General features: G+C 40.2%; 1 protein-coding gene across 1 annotated transcript; it reads right to left on the reverse strand.

The window, feature by feature from the left end:
• Positions 1–2,943: 2,943 nt before the first annotated feature.
• LOC106740654 (ATP-binding cassette sub-family D member 1) lies at positions 2,944–12,978 on the reverse strand. Its single transcript, XM_014611912.1, has 9 exons — positions 12,066–12,978; positions 9,674–9,912; positions 8,658–9,032; positions 6,579–6,673; positions 6,287–6,473; positions 5,294–5,391; positions 4,888–5,117; positions 4,324–4,774; positions 2,944–3,500 (listed from the first exon to the last, which is right to left on the reverse strand). The coding sequence occupies exons 1-9, from the start codon at positions 12,716–12,718 to the stop codon at positions 3,453–3,455; spliced, it is 2,376 nt and encodes a 791-aa protein (XP_014467398.1). The 5' UTR covers positions 12,719–12,978; the 3' UTR covers positions 2,944–3,452.
• Positions 12,979–13,773: the final 795 nt, after the last annotated feature.

Consider the following 13,773-nt stretch of genomic DNA (forward strand, 5'->3'; position numbering starts at 1 on the left):
AACGCGTTATATTTTTTCGATGAGCAACGAATAACCGGCAATGAGTTATTTTTCAAAAGTAACTCTCCCAAACCTGCTAAGGAGTATCGGAGTAATCATTTCACTTGGATCAAGTAAATATCATTTGAACGGTAGTATTGTGTCCAGTGTAGGGACAAAATTTAGCCGGTGGCGGACGGCTGGTCAAGTGTCATCGATCACGCGTCAATCTCGAACCGTCGCCGTCGTCGATCGCCCCGACGCGGCCGATTTTATTCTACCTCATCATCCGACCGAATCGTCCGTCGGCGTAGAGACGCCGAAATTGCTTTGGAGCATTAGAGTCCGCAAGAGCGGGAGGAACACCGCGCGCAACCCCCCAAGATGGCTGCTCCCGGCTCGCGAGCGTATCGACGTTTGGCGTTTGCGAGGTTTCCCCGAGGTAAGCTCATCGGGAATTGCGGGTCTTCCCACCCCCGTCGCATCGCCGCCCCCGCTTGTGCGCGCCCTTCCCGCCCACCCCATCCGGCCGCCTTGTCGCCCCGTCGAGAGCGCCCTTCTCAAAAACAAAGAAACACACGTAATTAAATTTTTCCCCGAGAGCACACCGAGCGAATTACTGCGCGAGCCGTCGCAACAGCTGCAGCCGTGCCGCAGCCGCAGCTGCAATGAGTCCATGAAGGCGGCGCCGATGCGCCGACGGAGAGGATGAAAGCGAGCTTGCGAGCGCTGAAACGGGTGGATCGAGAGCTTTTGGCTGTTCTCCTTTCTCTCCTCTTTGGCGAACTTCGGAAATAAAAAAGCGATCTGGTCTGAAGTAGCGCGAGTGAAATTCCGGTGATTCCCTGGTAAAATAATTAGTCGTTTGATACAGCCGGTGTCACTCATGAACGATACACTGAAAAATGAGTTCGGCTGGATCAGCAATGGACTATCACACGCGTTTTGAAGGAAACAACATTTCTGCTTCCCATGAATTCACAGTGAGAAATTTGGTGTTAAAAATGGCCCACTAAAATTTTGCGGTGCTTCAATACGAGGAATGTATTGAAGAGTACACGAATACAATGTTAAATTAACACACTCATCAATGTTGACACAAAATGTCGATGGACCGTTTTTAACATATAATTTTTTACTGTGCTAAATTTGGTTCTTATGATTAAAAATTCTGTTTCCTTCAACCAAAACGCGTTTAATTGTCCACTGACCGGTAGATTCAACCAAACTCATTTTTCGGTATATTATTATCCAAATTAAAACTTTTTACTATTATGCCATTTTTAGCCTTTACACAATTTATCACATTTTTTACTGTGTTTATATTATGTGTAAGGCTGAAAATCGTGTGGTTTAGGAAATGGTACAGCGTACATGACGCCCACATTATACTCGCACAACTCCGTTGTATACTTTTTTCTTCTCTTGCTATCTTGAAATCGCGAAGCTCGAAACTGATCATTTCGCACGGTGCCCGGTTTAATTATTAAAAGCGTTATTACTGCGTTATTATAAAAAGTATTTCAAAAACCTTTTAAAAATTATGTTATTATAATTATTTATATAATTATATAATTTTTAGAACTCTTCTTCAAAAAATTGAAGAATTCAAGAGAGGGATTTAAAAATCTTTTATATAAATTGTACAATTATATAATAATGTATATGGAATACATATTACATATTGCGTAAATTACGCGTCTCAGCACCGGTATTTATTGCTCAAAGAGCAATGATGTATTTACAACCTCGTTTTACATCACAATCAGGGGTTGGGGTTGTCGCAACGTCATGCGACTAATTAAGAGTCTTTATTAGCAGGTCTACCTTCCATTCGGACGCGTGATAATAGTCAAGAAAGATTTGCCATTTCGCAAATGAGGCTTGAACACGCTGCGCGCGCGCGAGAAAATAACGGTTTATCTCGCAAACATCGTTTACTTGATCACAGACAATTAATCTGTCGAAAATTGCACGCATGTGAAGAAGAACGATGACGCTCGCATCGTTACGAGCGTTAAGTGGAACCTGCCCAAAGAGGGGCGCCTCGGCGAAGTCCGGTAAACCTTCGTCTTCACCTATTGCACGGATATTTTAACGATAACTCCTGGTTTCTGTTCATCACCGTGTTGTGACTTAGAAGAGTTTAGGTGGCAAAAGAAGTTTTTTTTATTTCGGTTATAGGTTTTTGGGGATTATATGTAGGTATAGTAGTATGGGTTAAGTATAGCAGTATGGGTTATATGTAGAGAACAATATTGCTCCCTTGTTTATTTATTGACATATATGCTTTGTAACAACTAATCCGTGTGATTTTTAACCTCGGCTTCCTTTATACTGACAAACCATTTTTACTTCTAAACTAAAGGAAATAAATCTGACAAATATAATGCCAAATTACCGCAAAAACCAACAAACCATAAAAATTAAAATATTTTTTTAGAATTTTTTATGCTTAAAATCTTATTTCTTAATTAATACAATTAAAATATATATTATATTTCTTTGTTCCAAAATGATTCTATATGAATTTCAAAAGATAATGATCTGTTCAATGTTATTTCAATATTGTATTAACATAAACAATCAATGTAAAAAAACCTACATAGATTCAACGTTGAAAATATATTTACACTTCAACATTCAACATTGCAACCTCTCAGCAATATTATTTCTATTTTNTTAGACATGTGTGTTGTCTGGGTGTTAAAAAAGAACATAAAATAAAAGATAAATAAGAATTAAAAGGTCCACTTTCGCCTTAAATATAAAAATTAATGCTTATATATTAATTATATATAAGTATTAATTATATATAAGTATTAATTATATATAAGTTATAATTATATATAAGTATTAATTATATATATATATATATATATATAATTAATACTTATATATTAATATATTAGTTCCAAAACTTGAATAATTGTAAAATTATCTAAAGAGACGGGTAGACAAATATCTTTCTCATCCACTATATTTTGCACATTTCATCGTTTAATCGGCATTATCAAAAATATTCGACGTAAATCGAGAAATCGTCTATAGCCGTGGAAGCCCTCGGGGGCCAACAAGTTTCTTTTCCTTCGTAATTATGGTATATATTATTATTTCCTAAGGCACTTACGATAAACTAAGCAACTTGTGAACCTGCTCATGTTAAAATCGGGTTAAAAAATAGCTTTCTGCGTTTCTGTACAGCGAAAAATCCTGGAAAAATATATATATGTACATATACAACTATACGCATTGCCACAACAATTCATTTTATCGTCAATCCCGCGTAACTTATATATATATATTTATATATATATATGTGGGATTTGAAATGTATATATATATTTCATATCCCACATATAAAATAGATATGATATGTAGGTTAATTATATACCTTATATCTTATATTTATATATATATATAGTATATCTTTAACATAAAATTTTTGTATAAATTTCTATAGATCATAGTCTTCAACTGATTCCCACGTAGCTGTTTTCGGGATGTATACCGCGAAGCTCCTGCAAGAGAAATATCGAAATGAAGTTATTGATAACATGAGCAAAGACAATTATAATGACATAAAAATGTGCGCAATATTTTCTCGTTACTCTTTTTTATATACATTGAAAATCATTGAAAATCATAAGTTAATAAATTGATTGTATTTTAATTGGAATGGATTAACTATGAATTAATCGATCAATTGAGAATTATTAGAAATTAATAAATTACTTGGATTACCATTATAGTAAATTCATTGTATATTATAGAAAAAATCCATGATAAATTAACGAAACAATTAGATTATTAAATCATTATAAATTAACTATATAAATAAATAAATGAATAAGTAAACAAACAAACAAACAAATAAATAAATATGTATATATATATATAAATTAACAAGAATTAATTAGATTATTAAATTTAATTAAGGCTCCTGAGCCTTCACTGCAATTGTTTTGTTTGATGATGTCAGGAGTGACAAATGCATGCTCCGAATTCTTGCGAAATATTAAAAATAAAAGAATATGTCCACACTTGTGATCGATTGAGCGCGTATTTGTATCTCGAGAAACAAATATTCCGAAAACTTTTTCTTGCTCTAACAATCAATAAATAATATCAAATTAATATCAAATTAACGTCACATACAACCTAATATCTTCTTAAGCTCTCAATAAGCAGAGTGTTCAAAAACATCTTAGAAACGTTTCTTAAAGAATTCTGAAAGATATTTTCAAGTTATCTCATACGTCGATTTTGGACGTTCTGTTCGCTTTCTTTATGATTTTGTCACGCGTAATTTTACAGCCTGTTGAAATCCCTCTTTTCACGTACATGCAACATCTGGTAATGGTTCGTTTTCGTCTCCTCCTCCATTTCCACTTTGAGCTCGCGATTCGGCGGTGCCAACAGGTTCTGCTGATCCAACGGGCCGAATGTCCAGCCGCCTTCGCCGTCGAAACGCAGTAGCAGCTTGTGATACTTGGCGAGAGAAGCCACACGGTGCGTGATAGTCATCAAGGTGATGCCCTTCTTCTTAGCGGTCTCATACATTATACCCTCGGCCTCCAGGCTGACCGCGCTTGTGCACTCGTCCAGCAGGGCGTATTGCGGCGTGTGATAGAAGAGTCGGGTCATCGCTAGCCGTTGTTTCTCGCCGCCCGACAGAGTGGAGTCCCAGTCACCCAGGGCGTCGAAGCCCTCGGGTTCGCGCTCGACCAGGCCGCGTAGGTCCACGTCGTCCAGCAATTGCAGCAGCTCCTCGTCCGAACAGTTGTGCGAAGTGCTGGGAAGTACGACTATTGTCAGACAATCTACTTCTGATCTCCCTTTACTTCGGAACAAGTAAGCGTTGAAGCAAAAGGAATATTTGTGGAACGCCAGGCGAACGATTCTCACCTGGACTGCGCCGGATAGATGATTTGATCGCGCAGACAGCCGACCGTCATGTACGGCTTCTGTGGGATGTAAAACAGTGCCGGTCTACCTTCCTCGAACTGGGCCTTCATCTCGGCCGGTCTGATCAATGTGCCATCGTACACCGGCCAGAGGCCCGAAATAATGCGGAAAAGAGAACTCTTGCCGCACCCGTTGGGTCCGGTGATAAGCACGTGGTCACCTGGCTTAATCTGCAACGTAAATCAGTCGTGATCAGTCCGGTTCTCCAAGGTTTATTTCGATCTACAGAGACAGTGAGTGAAAAAAAGAGTTTGACATAAAAACAAACGCATTATGCCTCTTTCTCGAGTCCGTATTACACGTAATAAGACTGGTGATTCATGTTTCGCAGTAATAACTGACTTACGTGGATCGTTAAGCTAGGCACGATAACTTCGCAATTAGGCGTGACTATGGGTACGTCGATCAGCTTTATACTGCCGTCTGTGCTCTCGCGAACAATTCCTGTTGAACGAACAAAGAGAAACACGCGATGTTATTTCGAAAGCATCGCTTTAAAATGTAGAGTACGATTCGATTGCGTCGCGTTTCAATAAAACGGACGGAATGGAATGAATCGTATAATTTTTATTTTTCTGTAATATATTCTGTAATATAATTCTACTTCTATTTCTGTAATATAGTTTCGATGTAAAAGCAAAATTTACATCTCGATTCTGTAGTTATATTCCGATGTAACTCGATATTGTACGGTTATTTTCTGATGTAAGAAATTGATATCAAAATATACCGATGATTCATATTAACGTTCTGAGATATTCAATCGGAATCACGGAACATTTTTAAGGACAATAAGAGCCGTTCAATCGGTGTTCCGCTCACGTTATACGCGGATAGAAATTGTGTTAGTATAATTAAAGTTTCTATCGACGATTCAGACGAAAAACTCGGTTGTAAAAGTAGAAAGATTTCTGTAGAAGGTTTCTATTCAGTCAATTACTCTCAGATGTCTCTATCGAATTTTAACACAGCTGATTGTTCTCACGAATGTTGTCTGTCGCGGTAACAAAGATATCACTTTTTATCGCCAAGTCTTCATGCGGTCCTTATTCAGTTGCGGGAACTGAGACATTGTCCGTGAGAAAACCGAAAATTCCTTCATAGATATTATTATCCTTCCGCAAAATAATCATTCGCAATTATTATCGTCCCGTAATGGTTCTTATCGGCTTTAAAAAAATTCTTCGCCTTGAAATACGAAGTATTAAAAATGTAAACGCGCGTAAAACGTGTGATTTATTTAATTTATTATTATCAGACTAATTATTTATACGTAACTAATTATAAATATATGTAACTAATTTATGTATCTAATTATATACATATGTGGTGTTTCTACCTTTTATCACGGGGGTGCCGTTGCTGAACTCGATTATCTTCTCCGCGGATTGTTGCGTGTTACCGTTTGCAAGTCTAGATGGGCCGCTCGTGACAACATTCCTTTTATATTTGCAGAGCGCGGCGTCCTTGAAGACATCCAACATCTCACTGACCCGTGCCGCGTAGCCTGCCAACGCGACCAATTCCTGTTCAAACAAGCGGCACCGATTAGCGATTAACAATTTAAATCTATCCACGAAATATAAAGAGGCATTAACAGGCACGAAATATAAAGAGGCATTAACAGGCACCTTGTAAGATGACATCAGTCGCTCCACAGCGTCCGCACCGGAGCTCAGGAGGTTTTTCGAGGTGGTCAAGTATCTTGTTCGCTCGCTCACGCCGCCTGAGAAAGTGTACAATTTTAATGAGCAACATATTAATAATTACTCTGGTACATTCAGAGAAAGAACTAGCCATTGAAGCTAAAATCCAGTTGTAACAGATAAAATATGTTTTTGAAATAATGACAGCTAAAGTCGATGCTACCACAGGCAAATTTATTAGCTACTTGAATTTAAATGTTACGGTAAAAAATATTAGATATATAAGAAATTTATTGCTTTCTTTCAACAGATGTTGTCCTTAAGTTATTATGCTGAACTTATCTCAAATTTGGCTATTTTAATGCTAGATCTTATCCTTATCTTAAACCTAATTTAATGCTAGATTTTATCTGAGAAACAAGCTTAAGATTTGGTTCGTAATATTGGATTTTTAGTGACGATATCAAGGGACCTTTTCATAAATTTATTATGTACTGAAAAAGATTTTTTTCAATAGACGGGGATATTTATTTTTCATTAATATTTTATTTATATATCTATTGACAAAGCTAATAGAGATACGTAAATAATAGAAAATAGTATGTAAATATTTCAATATGAGTATATGTACATATATCGCGGGTATATTATAAATTGTAAATTTGCTATGATTATATTTTTGAAATAGATAGTCAACAAATCTAAAATTGTTGTATAATGTCTCTATATTGATTCTTAATGTCACAGTAGTTTTCCATTAAAACGTATTCCTAAACCTTGTTTCTATTTCTTCGCCATGGTCACCGTGATAGTTACGTATTAATAATAAAAAAACAACTGAAAAATGTAACAGAAGAATATGCCAAATATTTTTGCGAGATACATCGAAATATATATTCATGAAATGGTAATTGCGATCGACTTAAAGATAGATTATTAAACCTCAATGAACACGTATAAAAAATATCACCTTCAGCTGCGAATATCTCAGTTTCTAAATAATCAATTTATGATTTCGAATAGTTTTCTAACTTTGCAGACGGATATTTTACATAATAATATTTCTATTAATATAGTATTTCTATTAAAATTTAAAAGGATTCCTAAGAAAATGGCTTGACAAACCAACTATCTTAAGCACTGACGGGCTCGAACCCGAGACTTCCGGATCGTGAATCAATTATTTTGAATCAATTTTGAATCAATTTATTTTAAATACTACACAATTTCATCGATTGATATAAACGTGTTTCGTATAGTTTATATATGATATAAGAAAGAAAGAGAAAGAGAGAGAGAGAGAGAGAGAGAGAGAGAGTACAGCTAATCAAACTTATCTACTCATGCTAATAATTTCGGCTAATGAAATTTTAGCAGCAAATGTATTTCATTTCTAATATCTAACTTTTTGCAATGACAGCAAAATTCGAACTAGTGAAATTTAATCACTATTACCAAGTCATTTCTCTGAGTGATATCGAGGGTTTTCACGAGTTTGTGGAATCGCGAATGATTGGCTCGGTAGATGAGTCATTTTACAAGCGTGGAATCGGACGGTTAGTTAGAAGGTGACGAATAATGGTAGATAACGACTGCAGGTGTCAGATGTTTTCGACATGGAATATATTACTCATTATTAATGAAGTTTTTATTTCTTCGTCATAGTCACTTTGATAGTTACGTATTAATAATAAAAAAGCAACAGAAAAGTAACAGAAAAATATGCAAAATATTTGTGCGAGATACAATTGAAATATATATTCATGGAATGGTAATTGCGATCGACTCCGAGTAGATCTAAATATGAATTAAACAAGTTGTGGATTAATTTCCTTGTGTCACATTTTATAAAAGTTATTCTGACGTAAAAATTCGAGATAATCGCAACAACGAAGTGAGAATTTCAATAATTTAACCTCTGCGTTGGTTTCCGTTGATTGTGTAAAAACTTAACCGATGATAATTTTATTCCAGTAAATAGCTATGAAATTAAGTATGCAGCTGAAAAGCAGGTCATAATATTCTTTGGATGTTTGTAGTTCCGCTGTCGGTGTTATCACGTACCGTCAGTGTTCTCGCAGATTGTTCTCGTCGATACCGCCGTGTTGTAGAGCAGCGGCATAGCGATGACGAGGAGGCCAGTGCCGGACCACACGTATTTCATCAGGAACTGTTCCAGCATGACGTACCATAGTTTGACGGCGAGTATACGCTGCAGGTGCGACACCAGGGATTTGTATGCGGTGTTCAGGTAGCGATGCTCCGTATCGTGGCCGCCGTAAAAGGCGATTTCTTCCGCGTGGGCGCTGATGCGGGCGTGCGCTTCCCTCAGCTTCCCTTTTCGCGCCGCTTCCTCCGCGACCAGCTGACCGAATCGCGGCGAAGCGAGGCGCAGAACCTGCCCGGTCAGGGTAATCACCGCCGCCGCCAGTAACGGACCTATCGAAGAAATTGAAATCGTCAGGGAAAATATTTCTGAAAAGAATTGAACGAAAATTGAGCCTTTACTTAAGAAAAATAAAATCGTTAAGGAATGCGCTTGCAAAATTGAATGAAAATTGAACTCTTATCGAGAGAAAATAAAATTATTAGAAAGAATATTCGGAAAAAATTCAACAAATGTTGAACTCCTATTAAAGAAATCGAAATCTTCCAGAAAAGTATATGGAACAGAGTTAAACAAAAATTGAAACTCTTACTAAGGAAATTGAAAACGTCAAGAAAATCACTTGGAACAAAATTGACCAAAAAAAAAGAACTTTCATCGAGGGATTTGAGATCGTCAGAAAAGGTGCTTCAAAGAATTGAACAAGAGTTGAACTCCTGTGAAGCAAATTGAAATGCTCAGAAGAAATAATTAGAAAGAGTCCATCTGTTCAATAGATCATGAAAAATTGACAATGGAAAAAAAAAATATAAGAAACGTAGAGACTTAAAGGTTTTTCTAAGGCAAATTTCAAATCATAATCCTTTTGCGCCGTTTGAAAGAATCCGGTGTTTTCGTTAATGAAGAATTGATAGATTGGTCGAGGAAAATATTGTTAGAAGGGCATTCGTATTCTTTGATATATTTGTCTAACCTGGTATCGTCTTCGCGCCCATTTTAGACGAGAAGGAGATAAGAGCGATGCCCACCAAGGCGCAGTCGAGCAGCGGCTTGGTTAAACTAGAGTACAAGTGCGCTACAGAACTGGCTAGTTCGGATAGGTCATCCGTCAGTCTTTGCTCGGCCCCGCCGAGCCTAGTGTCTAAAGCTGATACCCTATAGTAAGTCTGCTGACTCAGGTACATCTTGTATGCGTACTTTACCAGACGTTCCCTGCGTAAATCAAATGGAGAAGAAACTTATTAGAAATTATAGTGAGACGTTCGATTTTGCACGAATGTAAAATATAAGATTACTGTAAAACATTAAATTTTTAATTAAATATATTGAGCAAATATATAAATTTTTATATATATTTTATAAAAATATATCAATAATATATATTTTTAATAAGTAAGTTTATTAGATGAATTCGTCAAATCAAAAAATAGATGTTAGTAATATATTTTTATAAAACAATATAAAAATGTATAAAAAATGTATATATTATAAATATATAAATATATCGAAGAACGTGTTGGAAAAGATTTGATCTTGCATTTCCATTTTACATTATTGCCGAGGAATCATTTTCTACCCGCTTAAAGTGGCGAGATCTGGTGGAACACCCGGTATATGGCGGTGTAGTTCCTGTATCAAAGAGAGGAAGAGAGAAAGGAGGAGGACAAAGCGCATCAGCTAAGAAAGGGACGCGAAACGTTCGTCGCACGCGAGAGCCTTGACACCGTAACGTGAAAGAATGGTACCCAAAAGGGACAAGTATCGGCGTAACGGTATTTTGTACTAACCGCATCGACGATGTCCGTCTCATTTGTTTCAAAGGACACCGTCAATTCGCTCCGTAATCGCGTCCCGATTGCGAATGCAAATCGTTAAGTCTTAGATAGCGGAATATCAGTCTCCTTCGTGTTAATTATCGCGAGCAATATTTCTCAATTGCAAAATAAGCCGGTGACTGCAATTCTAATTGTGCACAACTCGCGATCGGCTACGCTGCAGCTGTGCAAATGAACAAGCACATAAGAAGAACTCGGTAAACTAGTCGTTGAAATATGAAAGGTTTATCATCATCAAAAGGAAAAAGATAAACAGTAGAAGCAAAACAGCTGATGTCCACGCAACTCTCTCTCCCTTTCTCCCTCTCTCCCCCTTTCTCTCTCTCTCTTTCTCTCTCTCTCTCTCTCCCTCTCTCTTTCATCTCCCTCTCTCTCTCTTTCTCTCTTTCGCACTTTCTCGCACTAAGCGACTCGTAAAAATTCAAACTTCAGATTATTTTTCGAAAACAACGGTGGCGATCAAGTCAATGTCGAGAAGCAGAAATCTTTTCTATACGAGGAGGTGCCAGTCGACGCTTCTTGCTACGGCTCTGACAATTGGACAACGAGCTCATTCGTCTCGGGTGAACCTTCCAACCGTTTTTTTCCTCTCTCTTCGTCTAGGCGATCCGAATCAGAGCCGCAACAAGTCCGACCGGCACCCCTGGTCAATTTGCTTGAAGTTTCTAATATCGTCGAATCTGATGATGCTATCGTCTTCGATTCTTCAGTACTTGTGCAATAGAAATTAGTGTGCAGAAGAAAAGTGATATACAGCGGTACTGGTCACTTGTCTCTTAGACGGATTTAATAACAAATCGGTTGATTGCTGAGTAATTTCTGCGGTAATGTACGACGTTTCTTTCATGAACGAGTTTCGCGCTCTGCGTTTCTGGCGGTCGTCCAATTCTTCGCCAGATCTTATTGCGATTCTGCTCCAAATATATCCCTTATTTCGTCTTAGACTCTGTGCGGGGAGAGCATAGACGAATAGATCGATTCGATCGCACTCTTCCTCCTTCTCTCTTCTCGTCTCACTCTCCTTCCTTTCTGAAGGAAGGAAAGATCCTTCTTCCTCTCAAACCTAAATATACATTCGCTCTTCCTCAGACACGGAGAATAGTTGGAACAAACAGATGTCCAGACTTTACAGTAAAAGGATAGCAGCAGGGAGAAAAAGGAGAGAGGAAGAAGTGAGGGAGAAGAAGGGAATGGGTAACAAAGAAGAGGGGAAGGAAGAAGAAGAGGGAAGAAGGAGAAAAGAAAAGGGAAAGAAAAAGGAAAAGAAGAAAGAAGATGGAAGATGAAGAAAGAAGAAGAAGAAGGAAGAGGAAGAAGAGACAAAGAGACAAAATGAATGAAACAAAGAAGAGACACAGCGGAAAGGGGAAAAGGAAGAAAGAGGAGGAGGAGAAGGAAGAAGGGAAAGGGAAGACGAAAAGAGGAAGAGAGAGAGAGAGAGAGAGAGAGAGAGAAGGAAGAACGGGTCGGCCGAGTGCGCTCGAAACGGCCACCGTGTATATCCGTCGGGATAATCGTCGGAAGTCATACCTAAAGCTAAGCGCCAGCCGGCCCTCGAGGTATCTGATGGCGGAGTTGACGAAGGTGGCGGGCAGGGCGATGGCGAACCAGCGGGCCAGCATGTGCGAGAAGCCCTGTACATCGCGCAAAACGATCCGCTTGACGATCTGGCCCTCCAGTTCGGCTACGTAAACCGACAGGAAGGTGCGCGCCAGTAAGGTGAGGGTCGCGCAGGCCAGCAGACCGGTCTCGCGGCTGCGCCATCCTGGCACCATGATCCGCAGCAGCATCAGCAGCTGCCGCAGGAACGCGCGGTCCAGCCCGACCGACGGTTTCCCGGTGTCGCCGGCGGCACTTCCGGCCGCGTCTTCCGGTGACAGCGCGACCTCGCTGGTACCGCGCGCGAGTACACCGTTCTTCCCATCGCGGCCGGAGACCTCACCGCTGCGGTGGCTCTCCGGATCTCCATCTCCTTTCTGACATCGTTGCTGCCGTAGTTGTTGCCGTCGCTGGTGACGTTGTCGCAGTAGCTGCCGCTTCACGCTGGCCGCCAAATACGGGTAGCCGAGCTTCAGCAGGTAGAGCGCGATCGCGCTGCCGACGATGCCGCGCGTCAGCGTCTCTTGGCCGATGTTGTAGCGCGCGGACGCGCGGTCGACCAGCTTCGAGAAGACCGACGACATGCCGTTCCCTCCTCGTCTTCGATTCTCGGCTCGTTACCACCAGCCACGCGTCCCGAGGACGCGCTGTGACGAGGGCCGAGGCTCACGACGGCGTTCGCGAGGTCGGCGCATCGACGAGGCCCCGCGGCGCTCGTACGGTCCACGGTTAGCTGGCCGGAGCTAACGAGCAGGAGCTCTCGCGATGTCGTCGACGGACGCGCGTGAACACCGAGCGCGGACCAGCAGATCAAGCCGGCGACCAGCTGGCGACTGCTACCGACGCTGTGACTCGATCCGATCCCGAGCGGCCCTCCTCTTCGCCGAGCTCTCCCACGCGTCTCTCTCTCGGCGAGCGAGCGAACGACGGAGCTCTCTCGTTCGCTCGCGGCGAACCTCGCCGCGCGATGCCTCGCTTTATCGCGCACACCAGCTTCGTTATCGGCCGCGCGATATTTTTCTACAGATCGATCCACGACGGATTTATTCAGCCGGAGAACCTCGCTGGAACGACTCCCGTAAAAATTCGCGGACTTAGTCGGCCTTTAAGCGTCGGTTCTCCTCGCACGGATCTCTAAGCGCGACATTTCACTTCCACGAGTCTAACGCAGCGCGTTCGCACAGAGCGATTATTCTCTCGGTCGTCTCGATCGAAACCGGAATTGTCCCGAGATTTATATTTAAGATATCGAGTACCTCGTACCGCGTATCGGGGGTTCAATCGATGCTCAAGCACGTCTCGGCATTTGAAGAAGCACGAGTTCTTAATACAGTGCGAGTTCGCGCGGTAACGTATCGTGTTTGTATAGTACGGTTGTCCTATTGATATTTCTGTTGACTTTCGGCATTGGTTTCGTGGGAAATTCGCTTTGGAAAAATCCAGCACCTCATCGCACCTCTAGAATCTAATCTAGAGTTCTTCGAATAAGTGTCTGGCTATCTTGGATTTTTTACTGATCGATCTTGTTCCTTATTTGATAAAACATTGCGGAATTGAGAATCGTCAAACGAATGGACTTTATTTGTAAATAAAGATTATTTTACGGGGGGGGGGGGGGGAAAAAAAAAAAAAAAAAAAA

Source organism: Dinoponera quadriceps, unplaced genomic scaffold, assembly GCF_001313825.1.
Source record: "Dinoponera quadriceps isolate SergipeBrazil2010 unplaced genomic scaffold, ASM131382v1 scaffold278, whole genome shotgun sequence".
In the NCBI taxonomy this organism is placed as follows: Eukaryota; Metazoa; Arthropoda; class Insecta; order Hymenoptera; family Formicidae; genus Dinoponera; species Dinoponera quadriceps.